We start from the raw sequence: 27,226 nt of genomic DNA on the forward strand, positions 1-27,226 counted from the left end.
ACGGTAACTTTTTAATCAGATGGTATTTAGAAGCACAGACTGTGCTGTTTAAAAAAAACAAAAAAAAAACAGGTATTGTCTGAAGTTCAGAAATGTGAAACTAGAGAAATAGCTTCAGTTGCAACACCCACTTGCGGCCACTTTCACCTTTGACCTGCATTGTTGCCTGTGTCCGCTATGCTGCAACATTTGTGTTGGAGCTATTTATTCTTTATTTCTTTATTTATTTGAATTTTGTTAGTTAATTCTTAAGTGTATGTTTTTTGTATTATTTACAGTATTTATTTGCAAGTTAATAATTGTTGATTCTATTTAATTTTTTGTTTTATTATTTTTCTTATTCATTTTGAGTTAGACAGGAAGTCATGTGGGTCAGTCCACTTGTCTATAAGTATAGGGGCCTGGTAAAGGACCAGCAGGCATTTGGGTTTGGGGCCTATGGTTTTTACCAGAGCAAAAGAACAGTGCAAGAGAAGTAGATAGGAGAACAAAGAAAAGTTTGAACATTGTAACTGTTTGCTGAAAAGGAAAATAAAAGCAACCAAGACAGTCAACAAGTTTGGACAATACAACTTCTTTCGCCTGCGTGAATAAACTTGACCCCAGTGCCTCTTAGTGGCTGAAGGAACTTTTATTGGATGTTTGGTTTGACAAACAATCGCCACTACAATTTGCATGCCGCTCTTCTCCAACACATTACTGCATTGTGATCTTTTGAGGTAAGTAACGTAATACATCTCTAAACCTCTTAGCAGTGTTATCTAAATGATTCTGACCAGAAGCTACAATTAATCCAAAACAGTCCCATAGGATCGGCTTCAGCTAGCTTGCTTCTGTTAAATAGCACTTCACCTCTTTAGCTTCCAAAACCTTTGGTTTGCATTTGCTGTAGAGTTTCTCATATTTCATCCATTCTGTCTCATAAATAGCCCCAGATTTGATTTCTCCTCACTTCTCCAAACACTTCAAATAGCAAAAAACAATCTGTCATTGATTGTTTTTTATTTTGGGTTTTTTTGCTAAGATTTTGTCAATTTGTTAATATTTCTACATGTCATTTATGCCTATGATAGCTCTGTATGGAAAACTGTTGTTCTCATTATCACTCCTCTGCTGTTGACCAGCTATTTACACACTTTAATGCACAAGGGGGCGGCTGGGATGTACTGTGTTATGCATTGCTCTATTCAGTGGCCTCTGCTGGGGACAAAAATACACTAGAACCAGACCGGGAGCTGTTTTAATTCTGACTGGAGAATGAAAGCAGTTTTGAATTCACTTGTCATTATAAGAGTAGTTTTTGCTTTGCTTTGTTCTTTTGCACTGGAGGCAGCATAGTTCAGCCTTTTAAATCAAAATGTTTTCAGGAAGACTGTTCAATACAAAGCCTGAGCATGCATATGCAAATTAAATGTGTTTGATGGCACAAAAAAAATCTCAGATTTTATATCCAATCCAGCTCAATACAGGAAGACAGTGGAGTGACATGTTCATGTTTCCTTTATTTAATTAGGATCCAGATCAAATTGTTCTCTATGTATTGATGTTTGTGAATGCATTTATTGATGTTTCTTGGAAAAGTGGATTGCATTAATATATTCTTGAGGAGATTAAATGATGGACTGTTGTTTTCTTGCAACAAACAACAGTTTGTTGCATCAAATGACATAAATAAACAGCATTTCGCTGGTGGAAATGAGAGTCTATTGCTCTCTTTGTCTATTTTAAAGAGAGCAATAGACAGAGTTTGAGATGTTTTAGAGATGCAGAGGTGTTTCATGTGTGTTTCAAATGTGAGTTTAGTCCATCCATCCATCCATTTTCTGTACACCCTTGTCCCTAGTGGGGCCGGGAGGTGTTGGTGTCGATCTCCAGCTAACGTTACGGGCGAGAGGCGGGGTGCACCATGGACATGTTGCAGGGCAACACGGAAACAGACGGGACACACAACCATACACACACACACTCACACCTAGGGAGAATTTAGAGAGACCAATTAACCTGACAGTCATGTTTTTGGACGGTGGGAGGAAGCCGGAGAACCCGGAGAGAACCCACGCATGCACAGGGGGAACATGCAGAAAGACCCTGGGCCGGGAATCAAACCCAGGACCTTCTTGCTGCAAGGCAACATCTCTACCAACTGTGCAGCCCTGTGAGTTTAGTGTTGTGGGTTGTTTCTGTTCCTTGTCCAACTTTTTCTGCCATACGTTTTCCTTCCACTCAACTTTCTTTTAATGTGCTTGGATGCCGGCCTCTGTGAACGGCCAGATTTTGTAACAACATGTTGCAAATGGACATTTTGTGGCTCACGCTCCTTGCAGAAACATGCAGTTTCTCAAACCTTTTGAGAAACTGAATTTTGAGTTTTCGCAAACTGTAAAAATACACTTGGAAAACCTGAAATCTGTGCAGTGGATCTATATAGTAAATTAATATTCTGTTATGTCCTGTGTTGTTTGAGTTGTTTTTGGGTTTGTTTATTCTGTATTCCTTCATTTCTTTTCATGAGATCAGCCTTTATTTCAGTCCTTTGTTAGTGATTCTAGTTAGTTTATTTCTTATCTAGTTATTTTTTTTTTTATGTTAAACTTGATTTCCTTGTCCATTGTTCCAGCATTCACACTCCCAGTATTTATTCACTTTTCTCTCTTTCCTATCTTCTGGTTCCTTTTCTTTTGGATAATCCCATTACATCCCCATCAGTATCCTGACATTCTCCTTTTTTCCTCATTGGATTTATGATTTTTGTTTTACTCTGGCTCCCTGGGTTCTCTGTAATTTATTTATTTTTTTGCTTATTATTTTTTCATTAAATCTTCCAGACTATTCGCCATCTCATCTTCCTGCATTTTAGTCTGCTAACAGTCTCATCATGACAGTTTGGCACTGAATTAAAGAGAGAAACCTTTTGAGAGAAGCATTTGCGGCTCTGTTTTTATCAGCCTGACGAAAAGCAAGTACTGTCTCATGAAACTGTTGCAACAGAGGAAAATAGGATTTAGCCACTATTTAATGTCCACCTCATAAGTGCATCTTTAGGCGCAAACTACTCAGAGCTGAAGCTTCAGAGCTGCAGCAGAGAACCCAGCCCAGCTCACCATGTGTCAAACTTTCAGCACAAATCAATGTGGACTTTAATGTTCTCTGTGTGGCACCAGGGAGCGACAGGAGATATAGTCCAGGGCTTCTGCTCTTCACTGGTGTACGTCTCTCGGCTGCTTAACATCATTACTGCCCTCTTGTCGCCACAGCAACCGGCCTGGTCACATCGTCAGCAAAGCGTCAGCATTTGAGCTCAGTTTGTTTGTGTGTGTGTGTGCTTTAAAGTGTGGAGGCTGGGCATCAAATACCAAACGGATTCAGTCAGGGGTTTCTGTGTGTCAGTATATGTGGCTTGTAGGGAATAAATAAACACCGCTTTCATTATTTTACATAATATCCCACGCTCCATTTTATTAACACTCCTCCACATCACCTTTGTTCCTCTTCCTCTGGTCCCTCGCCGCCGTCGGTGTGTCCCCAGGATGCGACCACGTGCCTCGCGCGCCGACTGAAGATTTAATAACGCTAAAAGGTTCGCCACCCCCACACCTTTGTGTTCTCTCCCTCAGTAACCTCGCTCATTACTGGAATTATCAGCTCCCATCTAGTAACCCACCTGCCTGCCGAATGAGTCACAGACTCTGGGAAACAGTGGGCGTCAGACAGGGATATTTATACTGCTCAAACGCATGGAAGCTGTGAAGGCGGAAAAGCCCAAAGAAAAAGTTTAAGAAAAAGTTTTTGCACTGGGTTTACGGGGAGAACAAAAAAGTTCACCCAAGAGTGTAATATCCTGATATGAACAGATTAGAAATCAATAATTCATCAGGAGAAGCCCTAAGAGTGAGTTCATGTTTCTCTAAGAGATGTATCATCTCTTTGAGCTAAATAATAAATGGTAAAGTTGGGGTCTGAGCGTCTCTGTTGTGGACTTTTGCAAACCCCTTTAAACTTGCTCACATTTTGCCACTCTACGACCACAACCTTTACCGTGTTTTACTGGGATTTTGCACAACCAAGCAACTCAGAATGTACATAACTGTAACGTAGGGGGAAAAAAGGATATACTTATTTAAAAAAATGCTTGAAAAACAAAAATCCGAGTGGTGTGAAAAGCGTTTGACGCGAACTTTTCTCAGGTGCCGCGAAATTAAACATGGCCAACATGCCATTTATTTAATAATATGGATGTTTTTCTTTGATTACATTTTGATAGATGCTTGTCCCATTTACTATCAGATGTAGAGTTCTTTGCTAAATATAAATGTTTTTCATCTTAATCGATGTGTTGCGCTCTGTGAGAAGATTTGTTAAATGCTAATATTCACATATGTTCTCCATTCAATCTGAGAGACCCTGAATTAATATCTAAAGAGCATCTGGCAAACATATCAGTCATTAGATGTGTTAAAACAGTAGATGCATGTCCCAAAATGGAATTTCTTTATTCTTTTAACACTAGATGTTTTAAAAGGTATTTGTCACTTGCAATTATGCTCTACTTTCTGCTGGTCTATCATATAAAATCCCATTAAATTAGACTAAAAATCTGGCTGTGATATCATGAAATGTGTAACACCTTACAAGGTATGAATGCTGTCGCAAGACATTGTGTGCACGGTTTAAATATGCTTACTACCACCTAAATGCATGCTAGATCTACTCAGTGCAATTAATTATAATTTAATACCACAGGGTCTGAATTCTCTGTGCATTAAGCTCTTGCTTTTGATGCTCCGCGTTCATTCTGCTGATGTGTGCGGTTTGCTCAGTCCGGTATGTCTGCTCTGACCTTTCCAACACATCAACTGAAAACGAAAGCAATGCGATGTTAATTGGGACCGTAAGACACAATACAACCAGAATCGCTGCATAATCATTTATTCACATATTTCTTTTTCACATGTTATAGTCTATTATTGCTGCAGTTGAGGCGCCTTTCCGATTTTCTGCTCTCAGTGTTCCCCATAAAACGAGATTTCCTTGTCGTGTCTCTTTATATTTTTCATCTTCATGCATGCTGAATATTACATTTCACAGGAGCAGGATGCAAATAAATAAAACAGTCTCTTTTTTAAGTTACATGTCATATTCTATTCCATTCTATTAATGCTTCTGTAACATGCCTTTTTCAAAGTCCGAAGAAGGAAGGAAGAGGAAAATAAATAAAAGACTTTGTGGGACATTGTTTCCGTTAGAGGGGAGTGGGGATTGAAGGCATAACAAAGAGCACATTAATGCTAAATATTGTTAAAGCTGCAATCTATGGTTAATTTTCAGAAGCACCCAAAGCCCCTGCTCCCCACCCACATGTAGCCCATATGTGACAGGGGAAAAAGGCTAAGTGTAATTACTACATTTCCTCTATGTACAGTAGCTTTGAAATATGGCACCAAATGTGCTTGTGAAAAAGGTTTGAGGTTATGCATTAAAATATTCGTGACTACGTTGTTTTGTATTTTCCCTCCGTTTAACTCAAAAAGGTCTGCGTGTAACTCCATTCGTAAGCCCTTGGCAGCAAGAGCATTTTACAAGCTAACGTAAGGTTACTGGCGTGGTTTTCGGTTCTGAGCGTAAACGGCGTGCCGCGGAGGCGCCAGGAGCAACGAAGAGCACCGACACAGTGTTGGAAATAAAACTCATTGTCAGTCCGTTTTCTTTGTGGTATCTGATCCATCAAAGCACATAAAGAAGTGTGACTTTTTTTTTTCTTTTTCCCAAAACAAAAATCCTGCAGCGACAACAACAATACAACACAAATACTGTGTTCCAGTTGACACGGATCATTCTAGTGCTCGTAGATTATGCTCGTTTAAGAAAAAAGGTGCTTATTTATCCATCCAGTAACTATTCTCCAACAATGAGAAATAACTATCTTACTTTCAGTAATTTAGAATAATTTAGCATTCAGTTTCCCATAACATACACACTCGCGCGCACACGCACGCACACACACACACACTCTCCTACTTATGCATGCATGCACGCACTGGCGTAAGCTCTTGCATATGCACATATGGAAAAAAATTACATCATCTTTTTTTCTGACCTACAGCAAAGGCAACTAAGAAAGAACTGTAGATTTTTCAACCTCAGACTATCTTTACAGTATCTTAGTGATATTTGTAAATGCTCAGTTTCAGTGTTAGTTTCTCTGAAAGCACCTAGTGTCACCCAGGGAGAGGTCAGAGGTGAGAAAACTGGACATACGAGTTTTCGCGGGTGGTTCTTTTTGTCTTCAAGTGTCCAAAACCCTTTTTTTGGGGGGTGACATGTTGTTTTGTTGTGACTACACAGAGTCTGTGCTCTTGACCACTAAGGGTTCAGTGGCCACTCTTGTGTCCTACTGAGCAGGCCGGGGAAAAGCTCTCCTCCAAAGTTTTAAAGGTCCTCGAGCTCCCAGGCGGAGAAGCCTCTGTCAGACATACGCTGACTCACTGGACTGGGTCCTGCCCAGGTTTGGGGCCTGGGACAGGTGTGAGACGTCCTTCTTGCGTACTTCGCAGATGGACTTCCTCCGGGCCTGCACACCCCGGATGGCCGTCTTTATCTTCCTCCATCCAAGGTGGTTGAGCTCGGCCAGGTTGAGCAGCACACATATGCCGCTTACAGCGAACATAAAGACCAAGAAGACAGTTTTCTCCGTCGGACGAGACACGTAGCACTCCACCTCCTTCACACAGGGGTAGCGGTCACACTCGAACATCCCCGGGACGTTAAAGCCGTACAGGAAGTACTGGCCGGCCAAGAAGCCGATCTCCAAGGCATTGCGGAACACCACCTGGATGACGTAGAAGCGGGAGATGCCTTCCTGCCGCCGCACTTTGGAGCTTTTGTGCGTGGGAAGGGCCCCTCGAGGTCCGTTGGGGATCTCCTTGACGTCCATGTCTTGGTCGTCCTTGCTTTCGGGGTGCACCAGGATGCCGTTGATGTTGCGGGAGTGCAGTTTGCGAACGTGATGGTCGTGGTGGCGACCGTGGTGACCGTGTCCGTGGTGGTCCATGTGAGAGTGGAGCAGGGAGTAGCTGCGATCACGCGCTTTGGCGGACTGGTGGACGGAGTACGTGATGAAGCAGAGGCTTGGCGTGCACACCAGGATGATCTGGAAGACCCAGTAGCGGATGTGCGAGATGGGGAACGCCTTGTCGTAGCAAGCCTGGTTGCAGCCGGGCTGCATGGTGTTGCAGATGAACATGATTTGCTCGTCTTCATACACCTTCTCGCCCACTATCCCGACTATGAGGATACGGAAGATCACCACCACTGTCAGCAGGATCCTGCAGAGACGCAAAAGAAGAAGGAACAGACAGGTAGGGGAGCGGAGAAAGATGACAACAGTTAATGAGGAGCAGATGTACCAATCTGCAGGGAAACCTGGGTGTGTGTGTGTGCGTGTGTGTGTGTGAGTGTGACTGTTCAGTTTAGATGCTGAAATTCTTGTTCACTATGTCCTAAATGCTGATTTTCTTTTTGCTCGTTATTCTTACTTTTTCTAAGCTGAAGGAAGAGAAATAATTTTGTGGTCACTAATAACGTGTGCTCATGTTAGACCACTGGTGAAGAGAGAGTTAATCAGAAGCCGTAGACACTTTCTCTGAAGATATGTGATCTTTACATCTTTTATTGTTCTATGTAGAAAAAAAAAGGTTTTAAATGAATAACAGTTAAAGTGGCTTTTTCCTGTTGCAAATAGCTTTCACCTTCAAAGTGGAACAAAAAAGAAGCAAAAGTATTAATACTCCCTTATATTAGATTCAACACGTCAGCCCAGCAGAAAGTTTGCAGAAAACACAGAAACAAATAAATGCATGACTTGATGTGAAACAAAGAGAATGCGAAGTTAAACGGAACTTAATTGAACTGAATTGGATTTTAAAAAATAGCTTAAAGTGGCCTAACACTATTAATTAAATTTCATTCAATCGAACCAATTAAAGTGAAAATAAACTGAACAAAATGTGCTGTTGTTGATATAAATTCAGATAAACTGAACTGAACGTTACTCAATTCAGTTCACCTGGGTTACATGACATTACAATGAGTATTCTTGCGTTTTGGTCCAATCAAAAACCCACTAAACTGAATTCAACTGATCTTAACAGAGTTGAGTAGCAATATATTCTATTGAAAGGAACTGAACCGAACAGTGTTGAACTGACTTGACTTACACAACTCAAAGGAGCTGATTGCACTGACTGCAGTTTTAGATTAGTTGAAATTAAAATTTATTAACTAATTCCAAGTTAGCTGAATTACATGGATTTTATGTAGGTAAATGAAATTGTTCCTGGTTTGAGATGATTTGTGCTGCATGAAGAGCTCAGATTGAACAAAAGTGAATCAAATGTAGTTCTCTTCTTTAAAGTGGGTTGACATGTGACTTGAGTGTTGGTGCTGTTAGCGGTTTTTGTTAAACTGAGTTGAATTGACCTGAATTAATGTGAACGAATCCCCAGGAGACAATTTGTAAATGGTTCCGAACATTCATGGTAAAACCTTCTGGGCCACCTTCGGGGATTTAACATTTAAACGAACAAATTTAACATTTATTCAATTTTTATGTTAATGTTTTTTAAGTTTAAAACCCCCATAAATCTTGGATTTCACCATGTTGCTATTTATTAAACAAGGAGGAAGCAAAACCCTCCATCATGCACAAATAAACCTCTGAACTTATTGATGTTGTATTCTCTTTTGACCACGACTGCAACAATGATCCCAATCAACTTCTCTGTTACACTGAAGGGTTTTCTACATGCTGCTGCACTTTGACCCCTGCGGCCACCAGGAAAGGTTTTATCTGCGTCTAAGCGTTACAGTTTAAGAGCTTTTGGCGGTGCTTTTAAATTCTTTGCAATTATTAAAACAAAGACTTAAACAAATCCTCTCTTCCGAAACTCACATCGTCAAACTATTGTCAGCTTTTTCTCCTGACGCATATATGCTGAGCCGTCAAGGGTGGCTGGCTGTTCTGAAACCTGTAAGGACCTCCCATTGAGCATTATTAGAGCGCTGCTGCAGTTATAGAAAGCCGTGTCCGGGGAGCAGCAGAGCTACAGAGTGGTGCAGCTGCTTTTTAAGGCCTCTGAGAGACTGATGTGCTGCACTGTTACATTCTGGTGTCGATCCAGCTTGGGCACTGCGGAGGAGGACTGGGGCTTTAGGGCTGCACACTCAGCTCTTTTTAATGAGCAAGGAAAGCCTGCGCATCACAGGGGCTCCCCGATACTCACGCCACAATGCAGAGGATGTGCCTGTAGCCCTCCTGCATGGAGGAGGTAATCACTTTTAAAACACTTGCTCTGCGCACAACAGGGACACTCACTATGCAAGTTAGGGGACAGAGAAAATAGGTTAGAAAACCCCTGGTAGAAGGCATTCACTAAGGACCCATGCTTCTAAGGAGGGCTAAAGTGAAGCGGCATTGATGTCTTTTACGAACAAGTGGATTGCCGCACTTTCTACCTGCATTAGGGGGAAAATTCTGGAAGGAGGAAAGTACAAAGTTAGGGGAAAAGCACTGCAAAGATTGATAAAAGGGAAGGGAAAGTGTCTGAATCCAGGCTTCCTTTTGTGAGGGAAATAATAAACGTCTCTGAAGAGCGTGACTGGGGTGACAGCTTGTTAAAGCGAAGTGAGAGGCAGGTGAAGATAAGAGCAGGAGAGGAGCATGTGTTGACAAAAAAGCAGACTTAAAATAGAGCAGTGTTACATTACGGCTGTTCCTGCCCCACCTGTGTTTATCTGCCTGTGTGTGATACTTTTTTTTATTTATTTGTTTTTGAAAAAAAAAAAAAAAGACAGACTCAGGGATGCAGAAACAAAGACAAAGACTCAGCCATGTGTGCAAAATGGTGAACACATCCAGCAGCCTGTGCTCAAAGCAGCTGCCAGTGCATATGCAACACTGACTGAGTGTGTTTGATAACCCGACTGAATGCAGATTCCCTGCAAGTTTTGAATTCAAGATTTTGCATGTAATTTACATGAAGTAACAAAGTCATCTCGTGGCTCTGTTTGCTCGGCCTCGGTGGGATCAGGAGGTTTGGCAGTAAAGCGTTTGAGTGGAAATTGATGCACCTTTTTGCCGTTTCTTGCGTAAAGCTCTGAATAATTTTGAACAGTTCCCATTTCATTTTGTTTTCGGAAATGGAAACTGTGTTTGAAAGAGTCAGTCTATATTCTGTTGTTTTAACTTTTGTCTCTATCAGATTTGGAACAAAGAGTTCAGTTTACATTTAGTAACCTATAAGGCAGCCCTTCAGTTTAGTGCTGACCAAATTTTGTTACGGTGCTTGCAATGTGCCCAACATGGGGACAACTATTTTTCATTTAGTGGAAATGCAAACACATACAGGAACACTCAATCGGACTCTGTTTTCTTTATGGCGCTGAACAGTGTAACGCTCATGCCTATGATAACACTCTGGGTGGAGAGCCATTTCCCTCAGATCAAAAACCTCCACTCGGTATTTGATGCAAGCAGACATGGACATTTTTGGTTACATGTATTTAACTGCAATATTTGTTCACATTCTGTTTTAATCGGCAAAAGTTACATTGTGTTTCATTTACTAAATCAACCTTTTTCCCCTTATCAATAAAGACTACACACATACTGCATGGTAAAGCTAACTAACTCACTCCCCTACCTCGATGTTCAGATGGTGAAGAACTCAAAGACGAGACGGTTTTCTGATGCGGAAACGCTTTTGTTGCGTTGCTCTGTTTCTGTCCGATCTATTATAGAAGTTGTTTTGCAACAGATGGCTTGTTTCACCAACAATCAACAACGTATACGATCCCTGCAACGTAATTTAGCATATAACCACTTAGCAGTCAACTGGAAATATGCAAGATGTTCGGTGCAAACCAGCGGCCTGCTCATTAAACACTCTTCTCATCCATCTCACTGAGGCTCATATCCGAGGTTTAATTAGTGGTGGTCTGAACTCTCAAGAGTCCTTTCTGTGTGCATTCATTTGTGGTTTCGTTCCTTTTATAAACACTCTCACCTCACATATACCGTGAGCCTTTTTTGTTAGCACTTTAAAGTAAACTAACCTGTATGCTGTTCGTTTTAATTAAAACTCCTACAATCTGTTCCACAATCTACAATCTTTACACAGATGGTGTAAGACAATTCAAGTCTCCAACACAATGACATATGTTTTTATAGAATTGTTTTTTCACATTGTGTAATCATTCGGGTGATTTATCTTCCTAGATTATAAAATTAAATGAAATAGAATCAGATATGATTCAGAGGTTTGACCATAAACGACAAGCGTGTAACGATCTGAACTCATGGAGGCTTGAACTCCTTTCAGCTCCTGAAAATAAAACTGATCATAAATTTTCTATTTTATCTGAAGTTGCTACTAATAAAAAGATTTTAGGTTGATATTTATTTAACTTTGTTGCATGAGGGTAACTCTTTTTATGCTTTATAAATTTTAAATTAAATAAGCTACTTGCAGTGCTTTGCAGAAATACTCTTCTGTTCTCTACTTCTTTTTTTTTTTTTGTCAATTTGATCAGTTGGAACCTCAAACGTCAGTGTGTTTTACTGGGATTTTGAATCTAACAGACCAACAGAAAGTAGCCCATCATTTTTTTTTTTTGTTTAGTTTTATTTTTTTTAATGGTTTTAAAGGTCTGACTGCTTGTTTTGGATCTTTGTCTTCCATCTACCTGCCCATAAACTGTGGCAAGCTTCTCTTCTCCAAAGCATTATCCTGCCACCACCTTGTTATCCTGTAAGATTTTTATGCCACACAGACCATGAAGTTCAGTCTGGATCTCATCTGAGAGAACGCCTTCTTCACCATGTTGCACCCCAAGTAGCTTGTGGCAAATAATGAAGCTGGAGGTAATATGACATTTTTTCAACATTGCTTTATGTTTAGTACTCTTCCATAAAGGCCTGATTTGTGGAAGACAATGTTAATAATTATTCTGTTTTATGCACATGTTCACTTTATATACTAAGGAAGTAATTTTTCAAAACAGTTAATCATATTAGATTTTATTGAGGGGTGTTAAGGTAAGAAAGGCTGAGTACAAATGGCATATTTTGTCCTGTGTAAAATATTTATACACTTCTTCTTTTACTTTATAACTCTGGACTAATTTGCTTAGATCTGTTTCATAAAACAATAATAGAATATTTTGAAGTGAGAAAACTGACGTATCTGAATGTGTAGCTTTCCGTTAGTTGATTGGCGCAGCATGAATCATGTGACAGGCCAGATCTTTTGAAGTATCATGGAGGACAAACATGGATAAACCTTTTGTTTGACGTCGCGGTGCCGGCAGCCGTTTCTGGCTGCGGTTTTCTCACTGCAGCTTTGTTCACCTCAGTGGTTTGCAGATTTAACCTGTGGATGTTCAATACTGCGGCTACGGCCATTCAGTCTGTGCTGAAGCAATTTTTGTCATAAAAAAAAATAAAAAAATAAATCCCAAGACATTGCGTGTATTGAACGCTTTCTGTGTTTTCCAAGAGGGTGTGTATTTATGTGTGTGTGCGCTCACCAGTGCTGGGTAACAGGATAATCAGCACGAGGCGGATTGCTGCATTAGCAGAACGCGGTGCACTGAGGTTATCTGCAAACATCAGTGTTTTAAGTCCCGCAGAATAACAAGCCAATACTGTTAGCTGGAGCAGATCAGGACAGTAAAGCCTAAAGGCCTGAACCTGCAGAATATTCAATAGGCATCATAATTTATGAAAAAAGGGGTTCAGATTCCTAAGTGTTCTTACACCCCAAGGGAAGGCTCTAAAAATAAACTCACTTGCTGAGTAAAATTTCTAAAGACAACATGAAAAAGATTCAGGCGTTACAACAAATGGATCCTTCAACAAAAAGTTCTTTAAATGACGGGTAAAAAAAAAAAGATCACCCACATCAGTCTCCCTCTCATCACCTCATTTAGCTGCCTTCCTCTCAGAGGACTTCCTCTTAGTTGAGACAAATGATTACAATTTCAGAGGCCTCTGAAATCCCCCTCGGTGTCCAATAAACGTTACAGGACTTGAAGAAAACTGATGTGTCCGCCACCAACGCCCACGTGGCTTCACATTCAGAGCTTCTCATTTTTATCTGTTTGCGCTGCAGAGACGACAGTTGGCATTTTCCTAAAACTTCAAAAGACCAAGAGCGACTCGTGGGCAAGCAGAAGTAAAGGTCTGGAGGGACGAAAAGTGGAGGAAGTGAAGATACGGGCGTCGCGCTTCGCTTCGAGAAGCCCTTCGAACGAGTCTGCTGACTGACCTGTGTGATTTGTGTTTCACTTTATGCTTGCTGCTCTTCAGCTGGTGTGTTGGCTGGATATGCAAGCCCTGTCTTTCCCAGAGGCTTTCACGCACGCACACACACTCAACACACACACAAAAAAAAAAAACTTCATTCATACAACAGCTGCTGCCGAAGGCCTTCAGGGAGAACAGAGCCACCCTATGGCGCAAGAGCAGATGCATCAGCAAACACACTGCTTTTCCCTCTCGCATAAAATAGTTGCTTGCTTTAAAACATGTAAAACATTCTGTGCCTGCAGAGTCTGAGAAACAGTCCTGAAGCTTTCACCCCGCCCCAAAGTGAGGCAAGTTAAGTATCAAAGTTACCAGAAATGGGAAGATTTTAACTCCACTGACCTTCTAACCAGCTTCCCTATCCATGTGTCAGGAAGTGTCCCCACAGCATGATACTGCCACCGCCATATTTTGCAGTGGGGTTTGTGCTTTCGTGAACATGTGAAGTGTTTGTTTACAGATATATATATATATATATATATATATATATATATATATATATATAAAAATAAAGAATGTCTCTTACTTTTACTAGATTCTCAATGACATCAACTTAAATTTTCTAAACCTAAAAATAGGTCAAGTTCAATAACCCTTGGTTCGTCACCCCAGGATTACAAGGATCTTTTAAAAGAAATATATAATTTTTTTTAAATATATCATTTAAATATATAATTTTGCTCCACAATAACTTTTTCCCTAACCTGCTTTCTGTGTTTCTTGGTTTTCTTGATGCTGCTTGATCACTAATGCTCAATACCAAACCTTAACTCAAGAGAGTGTTCATATTGACAGAAAACACTATTTTTCATCTCACAGCAAATATCTTGCTTTTCTGTACCATTAGCAACAAAACTTAAGGTGTAAATTATTACAGAAGACAAGTTTCTGGAAGGGTGTTCGAGATTAGAGGTATCTGTGGTAAAAATATCCCTCCCGCCCATAAGCTCTCAATAATAAGCTCCACTGATTACTGATGGCACCGCGTAATGAATAAAGACCTTACCAGGCCTCAAATTTAGGCAGCTTAATTATCAGAGCGCAGGCATTTCTTTTCTCCCGTCCCTCATTTCCTCATCCGCACTCCCCTCTTAAACTGTTAATAGTTTCAGGCTTCGCCCATGTATCAGGCAGTGAAGCAGACAGCCAGGGGTGCCGCTAAGAGTGGGCGCAACAATTACTGTAATACGGGCTAAATTTGTGTTCCCTCAGCTGAGGCGCTGCAATTAAGAGATTTGTAAGATATTCTGTTGTTTCTTTATGGTTTTAGAACTAAAAATCTCTATGTTTTGTTCATATACCAACAAGAATTAATAGTCATGGAGATGTAATTATTTCACTACATCATTCAGCGTCTCTGAGGGAATTGAACTCCAGCTGTTTTAGAGGGGACAAAGAACGAAACGGAGGAAAAATGAAGATTGAGGCGCCCAACAGGTATGAGGAAAAAAACAACAAAAAAAAACAAGCTAGAGGATTGTGATTAAACACACCTTTTCTGTCATTTCAGCCTAACCAGGCATGACTGCGCCGCACACCAGATCCGGCTTTTCCACATCTCATTTGTCTTCATGTCATCTGAAACTACCCTTTCATTTCTATTCAAGCGAAGAACGGCAATGCCTGTGTATACAGAACATCTAAAATAAGCCGAAGGCTTCAAATGAATCACATCAGCATTTCCACTTGAGTCCAAACCAGCACTTTATGCTGATTGAATCAAAATGAGAGATTTTAAAAAATATTCCATAAATCATTTATTTGCTCGTCAGAATTTCTGAGACAAACATGTCAGGAATACGATTTTAACTCGGAGCAAAACATTTCTCTTTGGAGATCAGTCTTTATTGCTTTACTTTGATTTCTTCACATCACCTCCCCCTTCGTTTTAAGGAAACATTCATTCCACCATTAAGATCATTTGCTAAATTAAATGTCTCCTTTCTGCAGCTTTTTATGTCGCAATATATGCAGAAAATAGTCCAATAATATACTTTTTCCTTTAAACATGTTCGTCTGAATGAAACAAGAACACTATTTGTTATTTGTTGTACTCTGAACAAAGCTGAAGCAGATGACACAGACATGTTTTCCTCGTCTGTCATATTGGACCCTGACTCGACTGGCTTGGCACAGCCCCACTTGGCCATGTTGTGCAGGAGAAAGCGAAGATGTGGAGGGGTGTCCAAGGATGTGGAAGAAAATCTGATCTGACATTAACACTGAAATGTCCATGAATAATTTTGTTAAAAAATTAAAGCTTTGCAGAAAAACGTCACTAAAGAAAATCACCGTGTGTTCCAGCTGTCGGGCAGCACACTCGCTACAGTTTTCATAGCTTGAAACAAGTTCAGCGGTGAATTTCTCAACACAAAGATTTTGTCTGTGTGACCCTATTAGACAAGTTGCTGTTGATGTAGGATCTGTCTGTCCCTGCTGTTTTGTCTATCTCTGGTTATACTGCATACAGTAATGTTGTGATGAATAATGTAATTCCAATAGTTTAAGAAAAAAATGGAATGTCGAAACGTATGCCCCTGTCATTAAGCAATATAAAAATGTCGATTAGGATTACAGCAATCAAACCATTGTTAAAATTGCTCATCGACTTTTTCAGTGTTTTTACTGTTACTTTGACCATTTATGATGATTTACTCCAAGTCGCAGCAGGTGGAAGACCCTAATCTTTATTTTACAATCACCACCCTGCTGCACAATATAAATCAGATGTAACAAACAACTCTGTAGAAACGGGTTCAACCTTGTTCTAATTTTGTGTACATGATAGCATTAGCAGAAAGCAGAAAGAAACGCAACAATCGAAAGCTCATTTAAATATTTCGCCCTCCCTTTATCCTCCATGTTATGCTTGAAAGCTTCGAATTAGATCAACTTCAAAGCCAACTGCGGTTTATGGCCACATATTTTTTACATATTTGATTTTACTGTGCATGACCGAGAGGAACACCCACTAGCCATTGACAGAAAATGTAAATACCCACTAAGATCCTTATTGAGTTAAAATTCAGATTTTATTTTTTGAGTGTGTATGCCTCAGATGAATCTTGTTTTATCAACGGGAATAATTTTACATAAATTTTCATTTTGAACCCATCTATAATGCTGTATTTAAAAATGCTACTTTTTGTTGACCATGGTTTGCAGGAATTTATAATAGAATATGCATATTATTTTGCTGATACAATTGATCAGCCCAACAATCTGCGTGATATCCTCGACAGTGACATTCACTTCCTGTTTGTCTGTGCCATGTGACCTCCCCTGTGTTTCCCTTGGCTGAAACATTGGCCATTCAATTTTACCAATGTCTAAAGGAAAGCATAAAATCTCTCCTTTGTATACAGGTGACCTACTCAAACCTCTTCTTTCAATAAGGGCCAAAATATCAACAAGTCATACCAAAACAGAGAGAATAAATTCTTCCACTAGCCTAGCACTTACGCTAGCAAAGCGCGCCAGATGAAAACATCGTCAGCAGGAGTTTAATAAAAACTGTAAGTGTATGTACTGATAAAATTGCTGTTGCTCTCCAGAAAACTGGATTCTGGAACATCATTGGTCTGTTAAGTGGGATGCAGTAGTAATAAAGTGCGGAGAGTTATTTTACTGTACTGGACTGTGCATGGGTAGAGACATTTAACCTGAAGTTGGCTAATCACCGCTATTTTTTGGTAATTCATGATTTTGAAATCTGCAAAAAAAAGTAAATATCTGTTCTTACGCATAAGGAGCTCAACATCAGTGCAAGGAAAAAACTCATCTCCTGCTTTTTCCCCGTCAGAGGATTATGTACAGTTACAAATTCTTTAGTTCTCGCAGTTTGAAAGGTTGGTTTGTTTTATAGGCAGTTTCATTGATTTGGTTAGACTCCTATTGTTAGTCTTTGCCAGGTAATCTCTAAAGACTGAGTTCAATCAGCCTACAGCCCAATAGAACAAACAGTAATGTACTTCCTTGGATGCTTGGGAGTTGTAAATGCCTCATTACATGTGCGAAGTTATGGCAATATGGATCATGCATGTGATTCACAGAGTTCACATACGTAACGCTTTATAAAGTCTGCACAAACACACACATCGCTGATTGGTTGCTAAAACGAATAACAGCCTGTGCTGAACAAAAGCTGAACTCTGCTTATCTGCAAAAATCATGCAGTCGAATAGAATAATCAATAAAATTCAACATCAGCTATTGCTGCACAAATAAAGCAATGGCGACTCTGGATGCACGCACAGACACTTCAATTCAAATCACAGCAGCAGTGACTGATGGATTACGATTTCTAACCCGTCGCTTGAATATTGGTGGCAATATTTCCCTTTGTATCGAAATCCCTCTGTGGCAGAACGCAGAAAAGACCTTTTCCAGGGTAAGGCTTTTGAAAGTTACATGAAATATGTCCCGTCTTAATGTTTCTGATGGGATGATGCCCTCAATTCCAGCAGAGCATTCCTGTATCTTGGATTATTTTAGGATATCTAGAGTGCCCTCCTTAATGCAGGGTACTTCCGTCTTGTGGATATCCTGACCCATTTAGGGGAAAAGTGAAGAGAACGTGTCCTTTAAAACCCACAAGAGTGAAAAGCGGCAGACTCTGTATGTTTTCTGCTTTTAAAGTCAGCAAATAAGGCTTTCCAAGTGTCATCCAACATTGCGCGGCTCTCCTTTTCTTTTTTCCGAGCTTTCACGGCAATGAGGTATTTCATGCACCACTTTGTCCTCCACATTAAAAGGCCGGTCAGTTCTGCATCCATTTTTAATGAATGATTTGACACCTGTTGCAACTTGAAACAGGCAGAATACAACATTTATTAAGAATTTATGACTTATAATGCTGAAGTGAGAAGTGATAGATTATAAATAATGGATTGAGTTTGTTATGCCTGCATGAGATATGAAGTGGGGGGAAACTGATTTGGACATTTACACCAACATTATTGTACACAAAAATGCCTCTTATATATGCCGAGTAAGAAATTAACATACCAAAAATATATTTTTTAGCTAATCTCCTAAATTCATATTAAACATAATATGCCTCTTTTCTTTATTTCAGCACCGGCTCCAAAAGGAAGCAGCTCTGACACAGATTCTCTGGACCGAGCCTCTGCGGAGAGAAAACTTTTTCTGCTTCCTCTGCATCCTACTCTCCCTAAATGCAGTTTTTTTTGTTGTTGTTCTATCTCCACAACTTCTCCTTTTATCCATCGGCAGGCTTTATCATTTGATCTTTCCTTAGATCCTTCTATACTTCCATTTATTGCTGCCTCGTGTGCTTTCTTACTCCTCTATTAGTCTTTGGCGCTGGCGTGACTACAGCATTGCAGTCTTGTTGAAGATGCATCGACACTCTTCCTGTCTTTCCTTCCTCCCTTCCTTCCCCCCCCCCCCCTACCTGCAAGACATCAAATCCTATTACATTAAGGAGCATCCGCTGTGTAACCCTTGGTTAACCTGTGCATTATGCATTATGTAAATACTTTTTTCTTTTTCTCAAGTACGCTTTGTGTTAGAGCTAATAGCTTAGGTTTTTTATTCTCAGTATTGTGTGACTGTTGTGTATAGCTGACATCACACAGGGGAAGAAAGAAGAACGAACAAAAGCAGATGGTGGGAGATGCCAGACACCAGCCGTCCACATTTAGTTATCATTTTGGCAGTTCAGTGCAGTTAATAAGCATTTGTTTTTCCTGCAGGAACAAGCACTGTATTCACATTATGTACAAATTTTAATCCTTGTGTTTAAAAAAAAAAAAATCACTGGTATGATGCAAGAACTATTCATAGCCTATTCCTTGGACTTTTAGCACTTTGTCACATAACAACTAACTTAAATGTATTTTATGGGATTTTTTTTGTGATAGACCAACACTGAGTAGTCTGTGATTTCACAAATACCAGCATGAAAATGTGGGCCTACATTTGTTTTTCTATCGAAACAAACTAGTTGTGCACCCTGCAAAATATGCTTCTATGTAAAATTGATACAGCAATGCTGTGAGAGACGCTTCTCTTCAACAATAACAGAAGAGATGGTCGACGTCATGAGAAAATGGTTGGCGCTAGAGCGGGCAATCCAGGAAAAGAACCAGTTTAAGGTTGCGAAACACTTGGCACTGGGTTTAGCAGGACATAAGCCCTAAATATAAAACCAAAGCAACAATGGAACAGATTAGATCAAAGCATATCCATGTCTAGATGGCCTAGTCAAAGTCCAGACCACCGAGAAGCTGTAGCAAGACATGGAAGGTGTTATTGCTTTCCATCAACTCTAGTTGTCTCCAGTTGTGCAAAGATTTCCAAAAGCTGCAGCTGTATTTTCATTTGAAGGAGGTTTTAGAAACCATCAACTCAGAAGGCAGGCCAGCAAGTGCACACCACACTTTTCAGATTTTTTTTTTTTTTTTTTTTTTTTTTTTTCCCCACCAGGGGGTCTTTTTGTGGGCTCTAGTGTCCCTTATATGACAGTAGGCTGACAGGAAAGGGGTATGGAGAGGGAATCGAACCCACGACGGCCGCACCGAGGACCGAAGGCCTCCACACGTGGGCCGCGCCATCCCCCACGCCACCACAGCACGCCCCACTTTTCAGATCTAAATATGTGTCCTGTCTTTCATAATTATGTAGTATTGTGTGTTGGTCTGTCAGATAAAATTTAAAACAAAAACTTTAAAATTGTGATTGTAATATGACAAAAAAAAAAACAATCCTGAAGTTTAAGGGCTATTTTTGAAAAGAAAAAAAACTTTGCAAGAACAAATCAGGATTTTTATGGTTTTCACAGAGGTGGAAACATAGAAGATTCATTAATAAATTATATATAAACCCATGAGACACAAAACAACCACCAACATTATCAAGGCTGCCAAATCAATTTAAGGCAGCTGTGCCCTCAGCATAAAATCTGTTATTCATTTTTGTGACAGTTAGGCATTTAGAGATCCACACAAGGCACAGCACAGACAGCACAGTGCTGACTAATGCCACCTAAGTACTTTCCATTATGAATCCTAATCAAATACGCTGGAATATCTCTGTAAGCATGTATTTTAATTAAATACATAAAGTGCACAAATAGCTCTGGCTCTGTCCTCTTAGGAAGCTCCCTCTGCCCATTACAACCAGAAATGTCATTAATTCACCAACCTGACAGAGCAGCTGAGACAGGCTGTGGCTTATTTTCAACATGTTTAATGCTTCAAAGTCCCACATCGTTGTAACTTTAAGCACGGGGTTCTGATCTGCAAACATGGTTATTGCAGCCTTGACAATGCTTTCTTTATCGGTGTAGTCACGATTACAGACGTTGGTTATCCATGCACACACTGTACACAGACCAGTCAGATCACAGCACATAACATCAGTCTCTGAATGAGTCACCATACGCACAGCACCTGTGGTTAGTCAGAGGCACAGAAGCAATTCTCAGTTGTCATTCTCCTTCCAAGACCGTAATTAAGCTAACCTATGCCGCTCCATGAAGATGGTCCGATTCTATTTCTGTATTCCTGGGCTAATTACCTGTCCTATGCCTGGGCATAGGTTAGCTTAAAATCTACAATTAAGAATCAGCTTAATTGTAGCTTGATCAGACAGTCTAGTCATCCGACAGAGGAACTACATTTGCTGATTGGCGCTCAAAAAACGATGACAGGCATGCAACCATGTTTTCAGGGTGATGCGGGGAAGACTTTTCAGTCAAAGGGAAACATCTTCTATTTCTACTTTGGAAACACAGTGTTTGTGCTGCAAGCACACACATGCAAAACTGTTGGAAACAAAAGAAAACGACACACACAGGCTGGACGCTCCTAGTCGTGATGCGGTCTTTCGGACAGTGGCTGCATGCTCTGGCCACACCCTGTGAAGTGTTAGACTTCACAATGCACAACGGTGCCACAATACATCACAGTTGTTTATGTTCACAAGTGCAATGGAGCACACCTGACCACCCCCAACTACACAGCTGGGGGTGGTCAGTGGTGCAGTAGACTTGAACCTTTCAACCCATAGAGGTCAGTGCGTAAATTTGTACGTAATTTGGTGTGGAGTGGCTCAGTAACAATCTAAGAGGCACCTCCACAGCACAAAACTGTGCCAGTGGTGAACAATTCTCCAATTTGCTGGTACGTCCATAGACATCCATCCATTTTCTAACACCCTTGTCCCCTAGTGGGGTCGGGAGTGGTGCTGGTGCCTATCTCCAGCTAGAGGCGAGAGGCGGGGTACACCCTGGACAGGTCGCCAGTCTGTCGCAGGGCACTCCATAGACATCATTGTCATAATTTAATGTGGAAGGTGTCAGTAATGTTCTGACCATGCAGACACATGCTTAGGATTTGGAGTCAAATTGTTATCTTCAGTAGATTTGTTAAAACTGCAAAAAATAATTAAAATAATTGCCTCTCTACAGGTAGAAAGCCCAGATCCAGACCATCGATTCATGATAAACTGCAATAATCTAGTTAAATACTTATAATATGGAAACTACTGTACGTTTCACTATTTTTAATTAGGGTTTCCTGCAAACAGGCTAGATATAAAAACCACATGATTTTGAAAAGGATAAAGAAAAAAAAATTCAGGGGATCTATGACCAAAAATGATGTACAACGTGAATACAAAAGACAATGTAGCTTGTCTCCTATTTCCTAGTCAAAGTGAATCGAAGACAGACTGGGAAGCTCCTAATGTAACAATTAATACCCTAGGGTCAACTAGAAAGAGCCATGTAGGACAAACACAGTCTGAGGGAGGCCAAATACAGAGGGATTATTTACAAAGCATCTCAGCGTAATCAGCACTGTATCGCATAGCTGTGGTTGCTGTAAAACTACTCCCTATGGAGGGAAGGGGAGTGCTGTGTTCTCTAGCTCATGGGATCATTTAGATAGCTAAATTTATGTCATAGAAAGCTTTCTATATGATAGTTCTCAACACTGAAAGACACAAAAAGGCATGAAGAATTGACCTGCACCAATTAGAGAAGCACTGCTTGTTTAACTGTGGTACTTTATTTTTTTTAATGAGTTTACCTTTTTTAATGTTCACACGCCTGAAGGTTACAAGAAAGCATTACATCTTCAGAGTGTTTATTATGATTTTGAGAGAAGTAGCAGACAAATTGAGAGTTGCTTCTGTGCCTCTGTAAGACTGTAGGTGGCTTGAATTATCCAGAGATTGATTTTCATCACTCATTTATTCAGCTTCCAGGACAGGATTTCAAAGCTGCATTAAGTAATTTTTTTTTTATCTTTATTTTGACCACTAGGGGGCGGAAAGACTCCAAAACATGTTCACAACAGTTAGCATCTAGCTTATGAAGTTGTTATGGCTGACATATTAGCAAACAGTTGCCTACTCACATATCCAGCAGAAACAGAGCAACACGGACATCCCTTTGGTCTCCTTTGTCTGGCCACCTGTTGAATGTAATTCCAATATTCACTGTCGCTTTAGCCTTTTTTTGCTCCTCTGGCTCATGAGGAAAATATGAGTACCATTTTGATTTCCTAAATGGCCGACTTCCTTCACCAGCTCTCCCAAGTTTGGTGAAATTGTCACGAAGGTCAGCTAGCTCGTCTTCGCTCCTGCTCAACAGCCAACTCTGCTTTGGCTGAAGCTCAGTGGAGTTAAAAAAATGTCTGTGTAGCAATTCAGGTCTAGAAGTAGTTTGCTGAGAGTTGGCAACGAAGCCAAGAGTGGGAAGGAAACTTGTGATTTATATGAACGAAGATATTGCTTAATGCACCTCTAAATCAAGCTGGTTTGCAGGTTTTCATCCCACCAAAATATTAGACCATTCATAGGTCATTCGTCTTTCAGTAAGCAAATAGGAACTGACTGAAATTTCGTGGTTGGAAGGGAACTCCCTACCACAGGGAATGCCTCAGTTCAGATCTTTTTTTTTTTTTTTTTTGAGGATATCTTGACAGCTGAGGTGGAAAACTTCATTCCTCACCAACCGGTGTCCTGCATGTAGGCGTCTCCCACACACCGGACACAAAATCAAAGGGTTCTAGATTCAAATAATCAATTATTTGAATCTAGTGTTGGAGCAGGGCCACATCTAAAACTGACAGGACTCATGTCCCAAAATATTCCACCCCTGTCGTCGAGACCCACATCATCTGTGCTGCTTTGACGCAGTTGCAGTATCAGTAATTTGTCAGATTATTTATGATAAAATGTAGAGGCTTACAAAAAGATTTCACACATTATAATTTCTCACATTGAATCACTTATAACCACAAACTGCAGTGTATTTCATTTGGACGTTATATGACAGAAAAGTGCCAAACAACTGTAAAGTTATATATATATATAACTGTTATATAATATATTTATTATATAACAACAACATCAATAATAATAAAAGTAGTATTAAGTATATATATATAGTATTAAGTATATATATATATATATATATATATATATATATATATATATATATATATATACTTAATATTAAGTATATACTATATATATATATATTAATATATATATATATATATATATATATATATATATATATATATATATATATATATATATATACTTAATACTACTTTTATTATTATTGATGTTGTTGTTATATAATAAATATTTAAAAAATCATAGAAAAATGTGCTATGCAGTTATAGCCACCATTCTGACCAACTACCTTCTTTCGACTCTACCAATCATCCCCACAGCATGACGCCACCACCACCATGTTTCACACTGGGAATGGTGTTTTCAGAGTAATTCAAAATGTTATTTTGCCATCCCCAGTGTTTTGCATGTAGCAAAAAAATAATAATCTGCTCTCAGATGATTAGAGCACTTTCTTCTTCATGGTTGCTGTGTCCCCTGCGTGACTTGACGTAAAATACAATGGCTTTCTTCTTCCTCTTTATCCTCCATCTTTAGGCCAGATTTGTTGAGTGCACAAGTAATATTGCATCCTCCCACCTGAACGGTCAATCTCTGCAGTTCCTTCAAAGTTACAATGCACCTCTTGTCTGCTTTTATGAAAGCTCTAGAGGGATAAAAGTTTCTGGTGGAGTTTTTACTGAGACACACAGTTTAGGTGACATCTTTAGATACCTGATAGCACTAGATTGTATTTATGGGTATCACAGTTAAGGGGATAAAATAAATCTGCACACTACATTTCTTAGATTTTGTTTGCATACAAAACAACAATATATGCATTGTGTAGCTTATGCTTTACAATGCACTGCAGTATCATCATCAGTATATTGTTCTATCAAATGAAAAAAATGTAATACATTAAAGTTTGTGGTTGTATTGTGACAAAATGTTTCTTTAAAAATTAGCAAGGCACTGTGTTAGCCAGTTCCTGCTCCTTCCATGGATAAAAAAAAAAGCCACATTAGAAAGAAGAAGGTTAGAGAATGCCCTCCCTCTAGACTACCTGTGATCAGGGTTAATGAAGAGAGAGCAGCCATATTAACTGATTCAAAGGTTTCCCATTTTCTTTGTCTTCTAATGAGAAAATTCTCTAATTACACTCTGACGCATCCTGGTTTCACAGGCTGGGCAGCGTTCACTTTTCCAAATGAACATCCAAGTGGGACGTTTGGATGGTGTTCAGTCGAGAGGAAAATTCCACTTTTGCATCCCATTAATCACACAGAGATGATGTGGAGCACATATTTCACACAGATTGTACAGAATGTCTCCACGGCATGTCCCGACTCACAATCTAAGAAGAACCTTTTTCCTTCTTCGCCTCGTCACTGCAAACTGTTCTCGCTGTGAACATAAGAAGCCATCTCACCATATGGTCATAAGGAGGAAGGTTAGTGCAGACCAAAAGAAGCTAGCAAACTTTTTGTAAAAGTTAAACACAAAAACTCTTCAAATATCAATCTCTGCCACCTTTGATTTCTACCTTCCTCACCTTGCTTTCATCTTCCATATCTTTGCTCTCTCACTTCTACTCCCCTCTCCTCCTTCTGTCCTATTGGTCTTTGGCCAAGCTCAATCTATCAATACCCGGGCTATTAGCTAGTATCAGCTAAGGACCCTCTCTGCATTAACCATAATGCTTATCAAAGCCTGGTATTGATTATGTGCAATTAGTTTATCCCTTAACTAGTGATGCGAGAGGAGGATAATTGCGAGGAGAGGGTGGAAATAGAAAATGAGGGAAGACTGAGGAGAGAGCTCTGGGACAAGCCTGGAGAAGGAGCTGGAGGTGTGCGGGGGTCACCAAACAAAACGGGTACTGTACATGAACGCACACACCTCGAGTTAATATTAACAAAACAACACAAGCGTGAGAAAAGAAAATTTTTATACCGGCCTGCGCCTTACCTCCCAATCATGGTGGAGTGCTGCTGGACAGCTGCCTCCAGCAGCCTCTCCAGGATGGTCCATTCTCCCATGGTGATGGACCGGCGTCGGTGGTGTCACAGGAAACAGGACTCTCGGCTTTCCTCCGGCCCGCAGGACCAGCCTATGACCAGCTGAACCGAGCACCAGGTCCTTTCTGACCTCTACTCGCTGACCTGGCTTCTTGTCTCTTGTCTTGGTGTCTTCTTCTGGGACTGTCCTACAGTGCGTCCCCTTCCTGGGTGCTGAACTCACTGCATCCCCCCCACCTCTCCACTACCTCCTCCACAGTGCAGTAATGCTTGTCCTCCCCCCTGCAGCAGCGCTCTGCTCTGCGCTACAGCATATGCTATAGCTCACTGTACGACAGCCATGATCACCCTCTCACTGTTCTACTTTCCTCTTTCTGTCCTCTAGCTGTTCTCTCTCTCTCTCTCTCTCCCTCCCTCTCCTTCGTCCTCCTCTACCCCTGGGGCACTCCTTGTACTTCAGCTGCACTCTCGGCCATTGGTGTCATTCGGCACTCGTCCTTGCATTGTTTAGCTTTGTCTTTGCTGCACCCTTGCTGCTCTAACCTACACACTCACACACAACACCTAGAGCTGATCCACTTTGGCTAAGCTCACCATAAACGCACACACACATAGTTTCCGCTCGATGACAGCTCCGACTCCCTCTCTACTACTTCCTTCGGTGGACTGCAGACCCCCACCAGAACAAAAAGCTCCTGCCTGCTGAATGTCACTTTATGACTGGAGGAATGGTCGCTCCCCGCAGCTCGGAGCGCCACACAGACCCATAAAATCCTGCACACACACACGCATGCACTTGCAAACACGCTGCCACCCAGCCCCTCAGTAATAAATCAGCTGCCTTACTGCATCCAGCAAGACTGAACCTGAGGCAGCTCTCCGAAGACCCTCTGTCCTGCCCGCCGTTGTCCCCCTGGCTAATTTCGGCACAGTCCAGTGCCCAGAGTCATGTCTGCTGCACAGGGCAGGAATGGAAAGCTGTCCAACCTGTTTCTAGGTTCCATCATCTGGCATCACTCCCCCCCCTTTCCTCCGCTTCCACCTCCACTGATTCCCTCTTGTCTCTCTTCTATTCACGTTTGCGTGCAGATCTCAGTCCTTCCTGCTGCCTCTGCCTCAGTGCTCCATCTCCTCTCTCGGAGCTCTGTGCTCTCCTCTCTGTCCCTGTGCCTCCTTCCTTGCTTTCTTGCTCTATCTCTGTCACACTCTGTGAGCATGCAACACCCCCCTCCTTCCTGCCCCCTCCCTCCCCTTCTCCTCTGTACCTTCTCCGCTCATAGATCTGCTCCCTCTCATCCTCATCCCCTCTCCTCCTCCTTCGCTCCCTCCCCTTCCCTCCTTCTTCTCGCCTCTTCTGGTAAATGTGCTTGGATTGCTACCCTGATCGCTGCTTCCCTTATGCTTGCAAGAATGCCTGCTGCTGTGCCGCTGTGCCTGTCTCTGCCTGATGTTGCACAGAAAGGGCGGATTT

At 40.8% G+C, this 27,226-nt stretch overlaps 1 protein-coding gene across 2 annotated transcripts; it reads right to left on the bottom strand.

Annotated features, from left to right (window-relative positions):
- Nucleotides 1–4,910: 4,910 nt before the first annotated feature.
- Nucleotides 4,911–26,906, bottom strand: LOC122844635 (gap junction delta-2 protein-like). 2 transcript variants are annotated; one of them, XM_044140305.1, is made up of 3 exons: nt 25,706–26,906; nt 22,747–22,803; nt 4,918–7,322 (listed from the first exon to the last, which is right to left on the bottom strand). In XM_044140305.1, the coding sequence occupies exons 1-3, from the start codon at nt 25,774–25,776 to the stop codon at nt 6,464–6,466; spliced, it is 987 nt and encodes a 328-aa protein (XP_043996240.1). In that variant the 5' UTR covers nt 25,777–26,906; the 3' UTR covers nt 4,918–6,463. The 2 variants fall into 2 exon arrangements, with proteins under 2 accessions (XP_043996241.1, XP_043996240.1); XM_044140306.1 differs by lacking the exon at nt 22,747–22,803 and having other exon boundaries at nt 4,911–7,322.
- Nucleotides 26,907–27,226: the final 320 nt, after the last annotated feature.

This window comes from Gambusia affinis, linkage group LG15, assembly GCF_019740435.1.
Source record: "Gambusia affinis linkage group LG15, SWU_Gaff_1.0, whole genome shotgun sequence".
Taxonomy (NCBI): Eukaryota; Metazoa; Chordata; class Actinopteri; order Cyprinodontiformes; family Poeciliidae; genus Gambusia; species Gambusia affinis.